The sequence below is a fragment of the Leucopleurus acutus genome, assembly GCF_964270905.1.
Source record: "Leucopleurus acutus genome assembly, chromosome: 10".
In the NCBI taxonomy this organism is placed as follows: domain Eukaryota; kingdom Metazoa; phylum Chordata; class Mammalia; order Artiodactyla; family Delphinidae; genus Leucopleurus; species Leucopleurus acutus.
In genome coordinates, this window is record NC_139153.1 from 79,243,488 (window position 1) to 79,263,901 (window position 20,414).

General features: G+C 38.6%; 1 protein-coding gene across 1 annotated transcript in view; it reads right to left on the reverse strand.

The window, feature by feature from the left end:
- Positions 1-3,141: 3,141 nt before the first annotated feature.
- PKHD1 (PKHD1 ciliary IPT domain containing fibrocystin/polyductin) overlaps positions 3,142-20,414 on the reverse strand; it is a 433,150-nt gene continuing 415,877 nt past the window's right edge. The window contains exons 66-68 of the mRNA XM_082848479.1: positions 17,585-17,743; positions 13,994-14,116; positions 3,142-3,882 (exon numbers count right to left, since the gene is read on the reverse strand). Of these exons, the coding sequence (XP_082704605.1) occupies positions 3,422-3,882; positions 13,994-14,116; positions 17,585-17,743 (743 nt within the window). The 3' untranslated portion in view covers positions 3,142-3,421. The remainder of the gene's footprint in view (positions 3,883-13,993; positions 14,117-17,584; positions 17,744-20,414) is intronic.

Genomic DNA, 20,414 nt, shown 5'->3' on the forward strand with positions numbered 1-20,414 from the left:
TTTTGAGACTGAAATGAGGGATGATATAGAGCAATCAATTCAAATCCCAGTAAATTCTAGGAAGTCCTACAAATGTGTTAAACAGATCTTCCATCTCAGAACAGACCAGATTTATGGGCAGAATCTATTCTTTTTTTGAATTGTTCCAAGCAAAGAAATTCCCAGTTTTTTGAGGCCTAAAGATAAAAATGGCTAGAAGAATACTTGTAAACACCCAAATCTATGTATTCAACCATTTAAACCTCATTTAACTTTATAAAAAAATGTTTTATCCCTTTTTAAAATATTAAGTTCTGGAAATGTGATTTGCCTCTCAAATATAACTGTAATTTGTCACAGTAATATAGTATAAGCTGAAATCAACAGTTCTACACTCATCAGAGTAATTCCTTCTGCTTATAGCTCTTTCAAAATTGACACAATACATTGTAAGTTCTGGAAACAAAATATGGAACAAATGCATGAATTTTAAATGACAGAATTAATTAAAATCCTTTACTGTTATTGACATGTACATGACATTTTATAGAAGCTTGGTTGATTAATATTTGCATGTAATTTACATTCAATTTCCCCATGCTCATTTTTGCATATAGTTTGCATACATTTCAATGTATAGTAATTTTATACTTTTGGAGTTAGACTGTTAGATGGAAGGGAGCCATTCAACTGAATAATCCTTGAAAGGGGACATCCCTGAGGTACTCAAGCCTCTCAGTACTCAGCAGCCTCTTTGGGCAATGAGATGGGCAAGTTTGCTTCAGGACACAACCTTGGTCAGATTGGCCCAGGCTCTCACCCTGAGAGACACACGAAGCTCTGTCAGAGTCTGGTACCTGCCCTGAACACACTCCCCAAAACTCAAGAGATGGTGGAAACTACCCTAGCTCCCATCATCCCTCTCAGCTTTAACATCCATAAATATTTACAAATAATTTTGAACTGTCTAGAATTTTAGTTTGTTCAGTATCTTGGAGGAAAGGAGTCCATCACACATAGAAAATCAGAAATGGGAGGCAAGAAGAGGTCCTTTGAAATTACACAGCAACAAGACATTTTAAAATTACTTATTTGAATAAAGGGTAAGGCTTGTTACTGCTGGGAAACACTTACTGGGTTCCCTATGTTAATGGTCTGAGTAAGTTTAGGGTTGACCTACAGTGGGGCTTTATTTAATCAGCTCATCTCCAGACAAAAAGGAACCAAGAACTCTTCTCTTTGCTTCCAGAATTTACCCAATTCTCCCATTTTTTGAGAATGAAAAAAAGAACTGCCTTAACTATGGGCTGGGGATTCTGGCTAGACTCTGAAATCCCATGACACATGCAAGAGCCCTGCAAGTTACTCTGGGTATTTCTGGCTGCCGTTCAGGCCCAAAGAGTCCATTCTGGGCCCAGGGATCCTAGGTTTTGCTAGGGTAAAATTAATAGGTCGATTATGGTTGCTCCCAGCCAGAGGCATAGGATCAAACTTGCCTTCAAAAAAGATCAGTGTTTAGCACATGGAGGATGGATAAGAAGATAGTAGAGATTGGGAGAAGGGTAAAGAAGGTGTAGAAATAAGAGCTGGTAGCTGACTTTTGGGGAAGGGTTAGATAGAAGAAGTTGTGGGTGACTTCTAGATTTCTAGTCTGAATGTGGTCATGCCATGCACTGTATGAGGGCAAGCCTAAGGAGAAGCAGGTTTTAGGCCCTGTTAACATTGTAGTGGCTGTGGGATAACCTAGTGGCAGTTCTCAGTAGGCAGCTCGATAAACAATATAGAGCTCAGGAAAGACACCTGGGCTGGAATTGGAGGTGGTGAAAGGGAGAATGTACAGACAAACCCTTAGTGGGCAGTTTTCTACTCCTCAAAAGCCTTAACTTCTGAAATGTTTTTGTAGTGAAAGATCACAGCTCTCTGAGGACCCAGAGAATCCAACACAGTGTCACAGAGAAGACCGCTTACCTCCTTCCAGGGGCAGCTTTAAGATCTGAGATGTCTGCGAGATGCCTAAAGAATGGACACAGGGGCTGAGAACTTCCCGGCCAGCTCACGGTAGAGTGAGACATACCTTCCCGCTGACGCCCTCAGATGATGACTTTCTGCCATTAATACCTCCTCCGGGGCTAATTGCAGGACATCGTTGTTTAAATTCTGCCATGGAAGAGTGTGTTTCCTTCCTCTGCTCCAGTTCAAACATGGGACAGCCCCTTCATCTTTCAGAGATTGGAAAATCCTGGTTTCGATTTAGGGAAAAGCTCAGAGCAAGTTCTTTCTAGATATTTTCTTCACCTTTGCAGTCTTGGCTTTACTCCCTTGGTGCATAAGACCTTCTGGATCCACAGGCAAGGACACAGGCTGCTTAAAGTATCAGTTAGTTTGGACACAGATGGGCCCTCTGCAAATGTGTGAATTGGGTGAAACTGCCTTTCATAGCCTTACTCAACTTACCAGCATAGCTAACCCTCTGCTCTGGGCTCCACCTGAAGCCCTAGCACACAGCCTAGAGAGGCTGCATGTGATGTAATCTCTCCCATGCACTATCTTCTCCAAAAAGCAGTTAGTTCTCTAAAATTAAGTTAGCTGATAATCCACTTGGCCACTTGGTCACCTCTAGTCTCCCAATACAGTTTTTTTCCACTTGTAAATTTGACTCAGTTATTAACTATTGAAAAATATAACTGTGGTCCATGGACAATTTCCATACCCAAATTTGCTATTTTTATATTTTGTCCTTAACTAAAATCTCAGTAAAGCCCAAGAGAATCTCAATTTCCATGTGTCAGTACTCATGAGGTGCAAGCTTGGTATGTTTGCTCAACTGTGGGCTGGGCTCCTAATAATGATTGAATTCAAGCCATGAAATAAAATCATCTTGTGAAAAACCAGGTGGTTGCCTGGTGGTTGGAAGGTAAGGCTGACAGACCAGGGAGTGGGGTCTTCTCCTGTCCTTCAAATATTCCCATAGGAAAAAGAAATGTTTTGCTTTAACACTGCAGAAATAGCTGTAGCAGACCAGACTTTTTCATGATCCCTTCTATAAGAGAAGCCCAAAGCTCTGTGGGTGATCATCCTAGAGGAAGCTTAATACCACCCCCTACTGGTATAAATCAGCATTACACCGTTATTAAAATTGGGAAATCAGAAAGATAAGCAGCTTAAGCTAAAAACAAGTAAAAAATTATCTAGTATTTGGGAACCTATTATTTGCCTGACATTGGACTAGGATTCGTGATAAATACAAAAGATGTATCAGATACCATTTCAATGTACATTCATTTATATGACTGTCTTCCGTTTTAAAGTTGAAGACAGAGAATTCAGAGTCCATATTCTCCCTTCTTAGTGTCCAGACTCCTCAGGCCTCATCTCCCCTACTCATCATGATCCAGATATATTTTGAACATTATGACTTAAAAATGCCCTCACTACTCCTTGATCACAGCTGCCCCTGAACGGCCTCTGGACGCACTGAATGGAGGCAGAATGCCTCGGCGGCACTGCAGGAGGCTGGCTTCTCCTGGGGCAGCCCCAGGCTACCATGCTCCTTGCCCAGGCGACTCCGGCCCTGCAATCGCTGCGTCTCTCGTCTGAGGTCTGGGCAGGGCAGCAGCAGCTGATCTTGGCCCGACAGCTGGTATCGGAGCACCTGCTCCTGGGCCTCCTTCCAGCTCCCAGTCTCCTCCAGGTACAGCTGCTGAGCAGGAGAGCCCAGAGCACACGTGTTCCCGTGTGATGTGACACTGGTAGTACCGGGAGCAGGCACAGCGGCCTCGGCCTCTTCTCGGCTGCCACCTTCCTCTTGGACTGCACGGCGGCTCACCTTCCTTCTGGACACACCATTCCGTGACTGATGGAGGGGCTGGTTCAGCTTGCCCAGCATGACCTTCATCCTCAAATCTGTGAGAGAAAAGGAGGAGGAGAAATAGACCTGGTCCTCAATCAGCTGATCGCACATTTTGCACATTTAGCGTTCCTGAAAAGATATCTCCAGCTAATTAAAGATTGAGTTATATCACCTTATCGATTTCCAAATATCTTTGGGAATAAATACTTTTTCGAAAAAAAAAGAAAAACACGATATCCTAAGCCCAACTGATAATTAATATTAACTAACACAAAGTTGATAATAACATCATAACTTTTATGATGTTAATACGTCAATCAGGATTTTTCATTGTAAGCATGGCAGCTTAAATATGAAAATTAGGCCAGAGTCAGACCTTACCAAGTGGGTTAACTCACACTTGTATTTAGAAATGTGAGCTCTAAAAACAAGTCTTATTAATACTTTTGGCTTTTAAGCCAAATTCATCATTTAAATATTTTTGATTTTACAAAAACATAAACATATGCAGAGATAAATATATAAAAAAAACATATCCATATGAGTGTGTATATATAATTTTTTTTAATAATGATCTTGGGGTCTTCTTATTTATTTATTTTTTATTTATTTTTGGCTGTGTTGGGTCTTCATTTCTGTGCGAGGGCTTTCTCTAGTTGTGGCAAGCGGGGGCCACTCTTCATCGCGGCGCGTGGGCCTCTCACTATCGCGGCCTCTCCTGTTGTGGAGCACAGGCTCCAGACGCGCAGGCTCAGTAGTTGTGGCTCACGGGCCTAATTGCTCCACGGCATGTGGGATCTTCCCGGACCGGGGCACGAACCCGTGTCCCCTGCATCGGCAGGCGGACTCTCAACCACTGTGCCACCAGGGAAGCCCAAATTATTGTTTTTAAACAAATTAAAGGAAATTCAAAATTATTCTATGTTAATGATACTCATCCTTTTACATTCCAGTATGTGTTCTTTGAAGAGAGAAAAGATAATCATTTAAAGTAACACTTATATAGCAATTATAGCAATTATCACATGCTGGCCACCAATTTTTATATATATATATATATATATATATATATATATATATATATATATATATATATATATATATATATAAATAAAATTTAATCCTTACCAGCACTCTGTGAAGTAAGTGCTATTATTATCTCCCTCTTAGAAGGGAGGCCATTGAGATACAGAGAGATTAAGTAACTTCTCAAGACAACATATAAAGGAATGGCAGATCTTACTTACATGACAGAGGTCAAGATTTGTGGCTCCCGAGTCTGTACTGTGAGAACCACACAATATACTGTGTAAAGTTGGCAGTGGGGAGTTAAGAAGAAAGTCTGGCTGGATACATGCATGAGAGTAGGGCATGACATTTCCCATCCCTGCTTATCTCATATCTCACCACCAAATGCACAATGCGAACTGTCGGGAACCAGCCGCAAGCGGACACAGTCCTTGCAGCTTAAAGCACGGCAAAGTCCTGCTTAATGCTTGACAGGACCCGAAAGAGTTATTAGAGAAGATGTGAGTCTTAGCCCGTGAGGTTGCTTGCAATTTCTCTAACAATAGTTTGTACTCGGAATGCTTTGGTAGTCACAGTCTGCTCTCATGCATGTTTATATCCTGGTTCGCAGAATGTTTTGTACTATGATTTCAACATTAAGGAAATACTATCTGATGATTCGGTTTGGTCATTTTAATAAAAACACGTACTGTCTACTGCAATATATAAAAACAAGTGTGACGAGAAATAAAGTGTGTGTGTGCTTGTACACCACCCTCCTGACCCCGTCTCCCCTTAATCCCCTCCCCTGCTCTCAGGACCTGTTCCTCAGTCTAACAGCGACGGACAGTGAACTTTTTGTACGTGTATAGTTTTAAATACAAGGTAGATGGTAATTTATGAACCTGTGTATTATGCTCCTCTCTTAGTTTACTGAGACCCATCTTGGCTTGTGTTCGGAGACAGTCATCATGTCTATATCGTGGTGTAAGAGACAGTATTGAGGCAAAGGGTAACAATTTCCCACCTCAATTTAATCTAACAATGAATGGGAGCTGAGGTGAGGAAGAAAGAAGGTAATAGCAACATAATATAAATCTGAGTACTCTCTCTATATATAAAATATATATAACACACTGTTAATTTGGAGCAGTAAAACAAGATAACGTAATCATGTTGTTTATATAGTTTTGATGATGTGTCAATTAATATTCTACGAAGCCCACGTTATCCATATCTTCTCTCTCTTCTTCCACAGTCCTTTTGCCCAGCATGTATCTGCCATGGTCCTCTAACTATGGGATAATTCTCTTGCTTAGAGCTTTCAGGTTATCCTAGTCTCACTGATGGGATCTTCAAATCCTTCCAGAACTGTTCCTTGACAGCTCAAACTACATTGATTTGTGCCTCAATACTTGTTGGCTGGAGTTTCTCATTTGACTTGGGCAACTCTTTCTGTTACTGGACACCTTTCCTTGTATGATAGTCTCATCTTCCTCTTAGGACTTTGAGTTCCTTCAGGGAAGGAACTTTTTTTGCCGTTAACCTTGTCCCTCTGTTAAGCCCAATCCTATGCCAAGTATTGAGCTTGGTGTCATCTCTAATTACCGCTCCCACCAGAAGAAAAGGATATAGTTTATCAAGATCAGCAAATAACCAAATAACAAGAATAATCAATTGTCAAATAGAAGCAAAGTTTAAGAAGGAAAAAGGGCTTTGAATTTTTATCCCTTGGTACAACCAATACCATCTCATGTAAGGGGAATCAAACACTGCAAGTCACCTATTTTCAATCCATTGAAGGTATTGTTATCCTGGTTTTGAGAGACCGTCTTTGGAAATCTATTCTCCCTTGTTCTTCAGGTCTGCGTCTATTCATAAAAGACTAACACAAGTGTAGCTTTCCTCTGCAGGCCCAAAACCATTTAAAAATCTCCCATGAATTATTTACATGGCAGCTCCAATCAGCAACATAGCTGACAGACTCCCCAGCTGAAATAAGAGTGCACTGAGTAAAGGTGCAGAGGGGGGCTGGCCACTTCCCACTGTGAGGTTATAGACAGAACTAAGTCAGCACACATTATATGTCAGCACCGACATCAGAAGGAATCCGATCCTTTGATCTTGGACCTCCACAGGAAGCTTAGATCTCAGACAAATGAGATAAAAAAAAAATGAATTTATAGCAGATATGTGTCCTAAGGCATTCAGCTGAATATCTGGGTTTTAGGGAAGGAAGAATAGTGAGTATCAAATCATATGAAACGGCATGCCTCCTTTCCACCTCCACCTCATTGGTGAGTCCCCATTAAAATGGAAAGATAGAGTTTCACATTGCTCCTCCACGTTAGCTCAGAGTCCCGTTTGTGGGTTTGATCAAGTTTCAGGAAGAATGGGGTAAAATATGGGAACACAGATCCTTTCTCTATGAAAAGGAAGACTCCATGGTTTTGGGTCCATCCAGGTTCATCCACAGTCAGCGAAACTTTTCCAGGTAACCTTGATCTCTTTTGGCTTCCAGAACTTTCTTGGGCAAGAAATGTGCTGAGCTACGATTTTTAAAATTTGTGTGGGTAGTAGTCATTGGCTTCTTTTTATTTTTTTTCCTGCTTCTTTTTTGTTTCATTCACTAGTTTGTTGCATTTTTTAGATTCCACATATAAGTGATATCACAGTATTGGTGATATCAAAGACAGTATTTGCCTTTCCCTGACTTATTTCACTTATTGGCTTCTTTTGCAATGGGATAATTAACAATGAATCTCTCCTCTCCCCACCCCACGCCCACCCTTTATATTTTCATAGCATAGTCTCCATGTGCTGCATTTAGTGTTGGATGACCTGGATTCAGTACAAAAGACCCGGTATAATGACCTCTGTTTTGAAGCCTAAATAGGATCTAAGGCAGCAAGACGGATGGCTGATCAGCCAGCATAAAGAATGGGCTCCACTTTGGTTTCTCATTTGTCAATAAGGGCACAGTCCTGCCCACATACTGAAGAAGACATATACATAATTAATAAATAACATTAAATTATTCATTATTAATTGGTAAGTATTAATTAATATTAATGGATAAATATTATAAATACTATCACCAATGTCCTTTCTAGATTATTAGTTCCTTTAAATGAAAAATTATTATTTATTTTTAATAAGCAATGCATGGCAAATCAGGAAGTATGAAAATTTTTAGAAGGTAAAGAAAAAAATGCCTTTGATCCCACATATCATAAGTAATCTCCACTTTATTATGTTTGTAATACTCTAGCAATGGCTATGTTTTAGTAAACCTAATTTAACTCATTAATCTATCCACAGTTCACTTTGGTGTATTTTTTGAAGTGTGAATCTAGATGAACAAATGTTCTAAATAGTCAAATTTATAGCCCCATTTATAGACTAATGCTTGTGTTTTCCTTTATTTTTATTATCTCCATCACATGTTACATTTCTATATCTAATATCTATATCTATACCTAATTGAGATTATTTCTCATAATGTGCTCATATATTCTTGTGTCAGTATCACATTGTCTGAAGAAGAGTGACATAAATATTATCTCTCTGGTTGAGCTACCTTTTCCCACTGCCAAAAAAAACAATTTCCTGTAAAAAATTAGTTTTCTAGTATTGATCTATAGTTTCTGAAGAATTTTAGAATCATCTTATGCTGTTCTACTCCTGTATAAAATAATTGGAACTGTGTTAAACCAAAGTTAATATAGAAATAACTGAGGTCTTTGCAATATTAGTCAACCTAATTAGAAACATGTTGTAATTCCCTATGTATTCAAGTCTTCTCTTTAAACTATTCAATAAAATATAGTTTATTTTTTATATAAGTCCCATATATCTCTTGTTTAGATTTTTTTCTCCAAGGCAGCATATTCTTTGTCACTAACGGGTATTTCTTTGTCTTTCCTAACTGTATACTATTGGCTTATACAATATGATTTTTGCATAGACTGACATTATATTTGAGTAAGTTACTCAAGTTATTTATAAATTATAGCAGTTAGTGGTTGAATCTTTAAGTTACCATTAAATAATCATCTGTAAATCATCATATATCTTCTCCAAAATTGTCCTCTAAATTTTGTTTTATATCTGACTTTGTTTCTTCCTATTCCAAAATATATGTTATAAAATTATGGTAAGAATGAGCTCTGTGTTTTATCCTCATTTAAGTAGGAATTCTTCTAAGATTCCGTTGTTAAAGGTAATATTGGATCTCGGTTGCAAATAGCATTGGAACTCTGCATCTTATTTACCAGGCATCTTATTTATTCCTGGTTATTTCATTTTAAAGTTTCCTTAAGGAGTAAGTGATAGATTTTATTTATGTCTTTAAATTAGGAGATGTTCATACCTTTTTATTATATGGAATGGACATGCTATTTATTAATAACTTCCAAATATAGTTTTACTTCCTTGGGAACTTGGGACAATTTCTTGTTCTAAACTGTTTTGCTCTTCACTGTTTCCAGACATCTTGAGGCAAGCCCTCTCCTCTCCTCTCCGTCATTCCTATAGATTTGTACTTACAAAAAGGTAAATTGACAGTCTTTTTTATTTTACATTCACAACACACAGCATATACAGTCAGTAGAATTCAAACGTGGCAGAGATAAGAAATCCACTAAGTTAATGTTTATGGTCACGCTTGCATGGTATGGAGCCCCTTTTCACACGTCAGTCTTTCATTCCCAATATTCGGGGCATGTATTTCACATACACACACACAAGAGTGACCAGTAGCCAGACACAGATCAGGGTACGATTTGGAGAAGGTAGCACTGAGATCTCCATCAGTAGCTGTCCTGCAAAGACAAAGGCAGTCCCCAGGAAACTGGGAGAGGAAACTCAGGTGGCCAGCAGACAGCATCGCCTGGGAAGAAGTTGTTGCTTTTTGCCCATTGTTAGGACCCAAAAGACGTGTGGCCATTGTCCTGTTGTTAATCTTATGAACCAGGATAAAATTTTTCCACCTCTTTTAGATGAGATGAGTAGCCGTTCTTTTTTTGTCAGCAGTTGTAGGAACTGCTGGAATCTAGGGGTCTCTGGAAAGGGGAGAGGGAAAGGAGAAAGGCTCATTTCATCTCTACCTTCACCATTTACTCAACAATGGTGATCAATGGTCTCATGTCCTAACACCCTCTGGTAAATGTGCTGCTGGGATTAGAAGAGGTACAGAACTTAAACAGAAGAATCTGGACAAGATAAAAACAAATAATTATATTACATATAAAAGGTGTTAAATGAATAAAAGGGAGGTGTCACAAAAGTGGACAGAAGGTGACTATTCCTTCTAGATAAAAGATTTTGAAAAAAAGAGAAAAAGTATTTGATCTGGGATTGGAAAGAATGGAAACTTTAGATCTGTGGGTACATTATAGAAGGGTATCTTGAAACCGAGAGTCTTATTCTCTGTGTACAGGGAATACTGTCCTGGTGGGAAAAGAGAAAGAGTGAAGGAAGAACATCTATAAGGAGTGTGTTAACTGAGGCTGAACTGAAGATATATCTGGGAAATGGAGTGGGTGGGAGATGAAAACCAAGACACAACAGAGGTGGAATTGATAAAACCTAGCAAGCAAGGGGGCAGGGTGGTAGCGGGAGACTAGCAGTTAAAGGTAACTCTGAGGTGTCTAGCCTGGGAGATTTGGGGGATATTAACCAAATAAGGGGAATAAGGAAACAGGTGAGAAGGAATGGTACAAAACTGAGCTTCAGCAGAGCAAAGCAGGGCTGCTTCCCTGCTCTTCTGTGAACCTGAGTTTGTGCAAAGTACACAATTAAGCCCTTAGCAAATGGGATTTGAAACCGTGTGATATGATTTGGGAGCTGGAAGCACTAAACATGTAGCTTAGGATAACGGCATTCTTTCTCTGCTTTGCCATTCTCTCCCCTCTTCAGATTCTTCAAATACATATTGTTTGTTGTGACTGCTTTACACTTAATTGTTCATTGCCTGGAATTGTTCTTTCATTTTCCCCCCAATATTATTCTTGTGTCCCAATCATATTAGAAATTCATAAAGGATAGGTAGCCAAATATCATCTCTTTGTAACTATACAGAGAGGACCTTATAAGGTACAAAAAAGTTCAGGAAATAAATACTTCTTTAATATGTATTGGAAGATAAAATTTAAGTTCATTCATTGTGATTCCAGCAATCTCTCACCTAAATGTTACAAAGACGAGTAATCGCTTCTGCCAGGATTTCTCAACCTTGGAATTACTGACATCTTGAGCCAGATCATCTTTGTGGTGGGGGTGATCTCTTCTCACTAGATGCTAGGAGCATCCCCCTCCCCCAAGCTGTGACAACAAAAATGTCTCCAGGCAATGCAAGGATCCGCTGGAGGTAGGATGACCAAATGTCCCAATTTGTCTGAGACTGAGGGAGCTACTGAGACACAAGGCTTTCATTTTTAAAACTATGAAAGTTCTAGGAAAGCCAGGAAGACTTGGTCACCCTACTTGGGAGACAAAATTGCCCCTAGTTAAGAACCATTGGCCTGTGGGAACAGAGAGCCATCTTTATGTGACAAATTCCAAAAAACATTAAGTGCTACTATGGAGGTATGATTTCCGTATTTTTGGAACCCCAAAGAGGAAAATATTCATTTTCATTGAGGTGGGGAGGATTAGAGAAGATTTTATGAAAAAAAAGGCATAGCAGCTGGTGTTGAAAAGCTTGAGGAGGTTTTAACAGGTGAGTGTGAGGACGGGGCAAGAAGATGAAACCCAGAGTAGGAGGAGGAAGACACGGTGGAGTCAGATCTTGGAGGGCGTTGAGTCCTAAGTAACGAGAAAGACCAACAATAAGTAACACATACACAGCACATACAATACGCCAGGAATCTTTCCGCACTCTAGAGTGACATTATCTCAATCAGCATCACAACATCTGAGTGTGGGCAGAATTCTTAGGACAATCTTCCTGATGAGGAAACCGAAAGGCACAGAGAGGACTGTGGACCTGCTGGAGGCCACGAAGTAAGTCAACAAGGGAATCAAGATTAAACCCAGTCTTGCTGACACCCGAGTTTCACGCTCTTAACTGTCACATTCTCCTGCCTCTCTAACTGAGGCTGGTAATTCATTAAATCTTCTGAGTAGCAAAGTGACAAAAGCAGATGTGAATTTTAAAAGCTAGCTCAGATGCTCCCTATGTCAAAAACCCCGGTAAACGTAAAACACAAGGGATACATGCTTTACTCCCTTCCCTGTTGCATACATACAATTTTTGCTAAAAGCCGTAACGTGATGAATTTACAGTCTGAATCTACTGGACAGTCAAAATGCTTGATTCCACCAGCTAAATATGTGATGGTGATGCTGTGTGTTTGCAGAGTGCTTATGAGAGAGACGGCCAATCGCTTGATCAGCAAATGCCACAAGTTTAAAAACACAGAAGGAAAAGGAAACTAGAGTGCCATGGTAATAATAAAATAAAACCTAATTTATTTAAAGCTAACAATAATTAGATGTTTTGTAGCTGGTAATAATCTCCAAAGAAAAGCAAGAGATGCCTCATTACTTCCCTTGGAAACAATGTTCTTAAGATTCGGACAAAGCTTAGAAGATAAGAAAACAAATCCGCTCTGATCCCCAGGGGAGGATTTGGATCACACATCTTTCTATTTCTAACTTGGATGTCCTAATAAAATGGCCTCTTTCATTCTTCCATCTCTTCAATCTAAACTCTTTCACAGGAGCGCTGTCCCTTGTTTCATTCCTGATAATTTATTAATAAGCTCCCACATAAAAAATGTCCCTTAATAAAACATCCAGGCATTGTGGACTGTGTAATGTAGTTAATTTAAGCCGGGAAACTGAGATTCATGTAAATGGCCATATTAGATTAGGGGAAAGATTAGCATCACCCCTGCTGTTTGCTGGAAAATGCAGTTGAATATGCCCTTCTTCACAGAGCTGGGTTCAGAGGACCATTTTCAAACACCCGTCCTGAATCTGCATGCCATAATATGGACAAGAAGCTTCTGGAAACCAAAGTCAAAGTGGTCTTAGATGGAATCTAGAAAGATTTCCTGCCCCCTTCTCTCTATCTTCATCCTTCACACCCCCACCCACTCACATTCCCTACTACTTTTTGATGCAGGTCCAGGAGGTGAATGGAGTATGGATGGCTAATTTGATGGGAAACTTAAAAAAAAAACAAAACAAAAAAAAACCCCTCTTTTACTCTGTGGGAAAAAATCCAAACAGGCAAACAAACTGATACACAGATACACACAGTCACCAGAGTTCTTTAAACTCATTAGAGGCAGAACAACTTCGGACTTCTATGGTTTGGTGAAACATCCACTCAGAACTGGTAAGATTTGGATTCCTTTTCGAGCAGAAAATATCATGATAATTGGCTATCATTTAGGGGAAAAAAAGGAATATTCTCCTGTTTAGAGCATATGTTTCAAAATATTTCAGATCCATGGAAGTTTCTTGTTTTTCATACACCATACTTGTACTTGGCAAATCCATCTTGTATTCTGCCCATCGTCTTTGTAATTTCTGTGTCCTTAGAAGGACAAAACATTGGTCTGCAATAAATGCTTATCTTTTCTCTGCTTGGCAGCAACTCTAATGACAATTTAACAATATAACAAGCAAAATCATCTGGCATCATGCACAACGGAGGCAAATAATACCTTTTGCAAAAAGTACAACGAAACGACAAAGCAGAGCTTAACAAAGCTGACTTGTTTCTTGAGGGTTCTGCATTCAATCTATTTTGCATAGTTAGTATTTGGCAACTCCATTCTCTTCTTTCCCAGATTCAATTATGTTGCCAAACTGGCAGCTTTGCACTAGCTAAGGGAAAGATTATATGCCTATACTCTGGTTTTTCCTTCCTCTATATAACGAATTCAAATGTTAAACCCATAACCTTCTAGTAAGAAAAAATATATATAAATATCAACTCGGATAACTGGTTAGTAGCTGAGTGAATCAGCTGGACTTGTGTGTTCTTATGCTGGGGTATAATTTCCTTGAGAAGAAGTAACAAAGGCTAAAGAAGGGGCTATAAACTAAACTGATTCAGAAACTGGCAGCCAGCGGGAGGCTACAGTTCACACACAATGGGTTTGTTTCTCTTGGGGGAATCATCCCATTGTCCAAGCTTACCTTCTGCCATCATGGTGCCTTCTTTTTCAGTCTCTACTTGTGATTCTTGGCGTTTGGGTGAGACGTGGCTATGATTCTTTTGATCATTAGTCTGGGATTCAGAAATCTCTTCACTTTTTATTTCTGTATTAATGAAAAAATACATTGGCTTTTTTTAGAATAAAGTGACATTTTTATTATACATGGGCCCTTCTCCACTCCCCCAAAATTATTGTGATATACATGCAGTAGAATGCATTTAATAGTCTCAGAGCTTAAGGAATAATGAAATAAAATCCCATATACTGATCACAACATTGAGGTATAAAACTACCATCCAATATAGTTGCCACCACATGTGGTTACTGAACATGTGAAAAGTGACTAGTTCAAAAAGAGATGTCCTGTAAGTGTAAAATACACACCTGATTTTTCAAAAATGTAAGATATCTAATATTTTTATATCCATTACATGTTGAAGTATTATCTTGATATTTAAAGTTAAATGGCTGCTAGAAAATGACACTATGTGTCTCACTTTGGTGGTTTGTGTTATCTTTCTGTTGACCAGAGCTGCAATGTTACTAATACTTTTTAAAAACATTTTATTTTGAAATAATTATAGATTCACAGAAAGTGTCAAACGAAATGTACAGGGATGACCCATGCACCTTCACCCAGCCTTCTCTCTACTTCCAACAACTTGTATAACTGCAGTATGACATCAAAACTAGGAAATTGGCATTGGTGCAATCCACAGAGCTCACACAGCTGTGTGCTTTTTATTGAAGACTTTATATCTTCAGTCTGCTCTTGACTAGAGTGATGCCTTCTCTCCTATTCATTTATTCATTAAATATATTAATAAAAATGCATTTATATTCTTCATGCCAGGCATTGTTCTAGGCACTGGAAAGCCAATGATAAGTATGAAAGACCAGGTCTGCCCTTATAGAGCTTTTATTCTAGTTGGGATGGCAGAAGAAAAAAAAATAAATTGTAATATGATGTCAGATAATGCCATGCCAAGACATATGATGATTTTCTCAAGGAAAGGCACTTTTGTGATTGAGTTTTGAGCTGAACTAGTTGATTTTTTTCACAGGACACCATTTTTATGTTGAAAGAACTTGAAAGAATGATTGAAAGACAAATTATGGTTATTCATACTTTGGTACTGGGGAGATTTTTTTTTTAAGTAAATGAAGTGAGCCTGTAACTTCAAAGAAACGATTGACAGTATTTGTTGCCAGTGATATAAGTCAAGCTCACATGGGAAATTTTAGAACTTTAGAAAAATTTTATCAACTACTGTAAGCTTCACAGATTTCTAATTCTGTTGATATTAACATGATTTTTAAAAAAAATTATAGAAGGAAATATATCAGCATTTTGTAGACCTGCATAACTCAGTGAAACAACATTTCCTAAATGGCCAAAGCATAATGTTTCAAAATCACGCACGCGCAAAATCTCTATTCAAAGTACAAGGTAGACTGGTGCATTTTCATGTAACAGAATACAAAAAGTACATTGAGATGTACCTTTAAGTAACTTCATTTTGTCCAGTTTGGGTGCAGTATCAAAGAAGAATGTCTACAATATCTGTAAAGGTTATTAATATTCTTCCTTTTTCTACTATGTATCTGAGTGAGGCTAGATTTTCTTCATATACTTCAGCCAAAACAATACATTGCAACAGACTGAATGCAGAAGCTGCTAAGAGAGTCCAGCTGACTTTTTTCAGGCAGACATTAAAGAGGTTTATAAAAAATGTCATTCTTTTCACTATATATTTTTAAAACATAGTTTCTAAATTAAAAATACGTTATATTAACATATAATGCATGTCTTATTTGTATTTTAAAATAAATTAATAAATAAGCTTTACATGTTCTCTCTTAACTTCTCATTTGGAAATACTGATAGATAGAACACACAGTGACAAAAGCTCTTTGGGGATTTTGATAGTTACTGAAAGTGTGATGAGGTCCCGAGATCAAAATTTTGTAAAGTGCTGCTCTGGTCTGTACAACTGGATCAGAGAATCGCTTTCTAGGAGGAAGATGGGGAACAGTATCCTCTCTGATTCTAAAGTAATAAATGCTAATTACAGCAATATGAAAAATACAGAAAGATATAAAGAGGGAAATAGAAATTACTCATACAGAACTGATTACTATGTATTTTTTCATGAAGTTCCTCCTAATCTCTTTAGGTTTTTTAAAAGAAAGTTAGAAGTCTGCGTCCAGTCAAGAAAATATGGAAATTAAATACAGGGAAATGTGTCCAAAGATACTGAAAGGTTGAAAAAGCAAAAAGAGGACACTGAGATAACTGATAATTTTAGTAACTGCAGGAAGAAGCTTCCTCTAGCGTTGGGTGAACAAAAGAGAAGAGATGGGGTGAGCAAGCTTAGAGGACAGTCCCTCCATGGCTGGGAGGTTTAGCTATAAAATGGAGGATGAGAATTAAATCACCTACTTCACAAACCATGAGATTAAAAATTATGAAAGGTCTTTACTTTCGAACCAGAAAGCACTATCCACATAGACACACGTACACACACACACACACGCACACACAGATTTTTAGATTTTAAAACAAAGACCAAAACCCGTGATGCAACAAATCACAGGCAACAAACCAGGATGAGATCCCATTCTTCTTGAGAAAGACAAGGGATCCTTGAGTTTTCTTTAAGTCTGTGAAGCCTGATGATGCCGGGGAGGGAGGGAGAGACCAGGCTGAAGCTTGGTTCAAACTAAAGAGCATCTAGTGGAGCTTCCATCCCTCAGCCTCTCTCAGAAATCCAAGCATACTGAGCTGTCTAGTGGTGGTACCAGGCTACCTCCTCTTTCCTTTCTTAATTTTTCACTTTCTCTCTTTGCCTCTCCTCATTTCACCTCTTTTATTCTCACTCTTCCTTATCACTTTGGTTTCCTAGTATCTCCTAATATCAAAGTGTTTCATCCATGTCTCCACCCACTGCCCCCCCAAAAAAGAAAGAAAGAAAGAAAAAGATCAGCTTCTGGGAAAATGCCTAAAAACACAATTTCTATGCTCCTAGTGAAAAAAACAACAACAAAAAAAAACCACACCAAGCACTCTCTTCCTTCTTCTGAAAAAGCAGAGGACATTCCCCCTTTATTGAACTCTCCTTTTGGAGGGTCACATGGGCTGTAGGGCACAGTGTTTCAAAGAGTCAGATATGGAGAGAACCAAAGTTTGATCCTGGTGGTGAAACCTTGGGCAAGTCACTTAGCCTTTCTGGGCTTCATGCTCCACCCCTGAAACACAGATGTAGTACTTAGTACCTACTTCACAGAGTTGTTGTGAGAATTGAATGAATTCACATCTCTAAAGTACTTAGAAGCCTATCCATAGTGAGTATTCAAAAAATAAGAGTTGATATTATTATCGCTATTATTATTATTTAGAATTAGACAATCCTTGTCTCTACTGTATGAGTTGAGTAATTTGGCTCCATGTAGTTTGATATGTTACAGAGGCTCATAAAAATGTCTCTTTGGGGGAAGAAAAAGAATAGTTCATATATTGTACATGATGGCATTTCCTTCAGATATTTTTACTAAAAAAAAAATTACATACTTCTGCTTTTGCTTTTCTTAAACCAACAGCATACGAGGCAGCACAGAGCCAGCCACGAGACCCCTGAGCACAGGGAAGCAGCCAGTATGATCGTGGGCCTCTCGGATGGAGTTGCAGGTAAGACAGCAAACAGCCTGGAGCGAGCTGTAAAATTGACCCCTGTTAAAAAAAAAAAACCAAAAATAACAAAATAATAACAATAGCATATTAATAAGATGCTAATATAAAATATTGTGGAAAAGATATGGTTACAATAGTACCTGGCACATAGCTGATTCAATAAATATTTATTGAATTAGATGATTCAATACCGGAGTCAATAATAAATCCAAGACTCATATTTCTAAAGAATTTCAAGATTCCAACAATAATATATGATTGTTCTTTCCACTTCTGTCCATTATCATGGGGAATTCTTCCAATGCTGTCCTATTTTCGACCTTTTTTCTCCACCAGTGCAAAGCTGTAGCTTCACTCTCATGTTCCACTAATTAGAACAGAAGCACTCTGGACTCCAGATTGCGTGAAACTACTTGCTATGACATATGTATCTCATTTCAAATACAACATGTAACACATCAAAACAAGGGCACAGGGACTCCTACTATGGAACCAAGAGAATTTCTAAGGTCCACAAGAATTTTGTTATCTGGAAAACTAGGGGTAGAGCAGGGATAGATGGATAGAGCCACCGTGGCTATGGACGAAGGGGCAGAATGGCCGTTCCCTTCAGGGAGGACATCTTTCTAAGAACTCGTCTCAAACTCCTCCCTGTTTTGTAGACTGAAAAATTTGGTTCTCACTCCATTAGTGTTTTTGAAGCAAGGTAGAAAAGAATCTAAAAAAGCAAGAAAACAAAGCAAACAAACAAACAAACCCTGTCTATACACACAAAAACCTGTACACACGTGTTTGTAGCACCTCAATAACCACCCAAACCTGAAACAATCCAAATGTTCTTCAACAGATGAATGAATAAACCAACTGTGTTTTTTTCAGGCAATGGAGTATGACTCAGCCAAAGAGAGAAAGAGAAAAAGAAAAAGGAGTGGGGAAGAGGATGAGGAAGAGAGGGAAGGAGGATGGAGGGAGGGAGGGAGGGAGGAAACTATTAATAACCTGTAACTACTGAGATGAACATCCAGAGCATTATGCTGAGTGAGGAAAGCCCATCTCTAAGGGGTATACATAATATGATTCCATTCATATGACGTTTTAGAAAAGACAAAATTATACAGATGGAGAACAGATCAGTGGTTGCAGGGATTAGTGGGAGGATGTGAGGACAGAGGAACAGCATAAGGGAGATGTCTGGGAAATGTTCTGCATCCTGATTGTGGGGGTGATTGCATGAATCTATATATATCTTTGAATTCATAAAATGACCCCCTAAAAAATCATCATTTTTACTGTATGTTATTTCAAAAACTAAAAATTTAAAAACTTTGCCTATAATTTTGGGAATGATAGATATGTTCATCATCTTAACTGTGGGGATGGTTTCATAGAAGTATAGATTCATCAAAGTTTATCTAACTGTATGCTTTAAATATGTATAGCTTATCATATGTCAATTATATCTCAAGACAAAAATTTAAAGTCAAAATAAAAAAACACTTGCCTGTGATCATAAGTTAGCTATAACCAGTATTTTTGAGTAGGTCGTTCAAAACAAACAAACCCCAAATCTCTGCTTTCATCTGAATAATTCAGGCAAAAGCAGAGCTTGTATTTTCTCTACTCAAGGAAACACCGTGTTTTCTTTGCTGTGCTTTCCTTGGGCTGAACCTGACAATTTGATTGGAAGTCACAGTTAGAGCTCCAGTCTCTTGACTCCTGGCTGACTCGGTCCCAAAGCTACTATAACAAAATTATCTAGAAATGCTTCTTCTGTGGGTACATCTTATCCTTGAGCCATATTTGGCTTGTTTGTTATCAATTAGTTGCTTTTTATGGGCAACTGAATAAGCTAACTCTAGCCCAGAGACAGGGGTATGGATTTTACTAGGGATTTACAGAATTAAGAACAAAATTCTTTATTCTTTTATCCATTTTCCAATAACTGCTCAGTGATTGTTTACTTCACCACGTGGATAAGTTACTGTTCTCATTCTTAAGATATTTACAAGCCAATAAATGAAATAAGATACACATACAAATATTTTCCATACAAATCAGAATGTGACCCATGCCACCAGAATAATGCAAATCAATTGCCTCGGAAGGTTATTTTCTAAGAATATGATTGGGCAAAGCTTCCCAGAGGGGAGAGTATCTAGATGGGGATCTGCAGGTTGAGCAAATAAAGACAGAAAAGAGAAAAAAAGCAATCGATGTTGAAAAAAGTACTGCCAGGAGATACTAGGCATCAGTGCAGGAAAGCATGTGAGGCAAATTTTGGCGGGCATTGAACGGCAAAGGCCAGAAGGCCCTTGACAACATTCTGAAGGCGATGAGGTGCCACAGATGGAAAGATTCTGACCTGAGAAGTGGCATGAGCCACCTGTGACACAGAAGATCGAGCCATGGAAGTGCTTAGAACACAAATAGTGACGGAGAGGCTGAAGTCAGGCCTGAGGTTTACAAGCCTGGAGCAGTAACCTGAGTCTAAGGGTGAAGACCACCAGTTTTTAAATATTTTTAGCAGCAGAACATTACTTAAATGTAATCTTAGGCAGAATCTCAGTATACCCACTTATTCATAAACAAAAATTTATTTGTTTTTGTTTTTTTTTAACACCCTGAGGATGTAATGCTGAACTAAGCAGAATTCCTGTCCGTCCTGGGACTTAGGTTCTAATGGGGGACAGAGCAGGCAGGCAGTAGACAA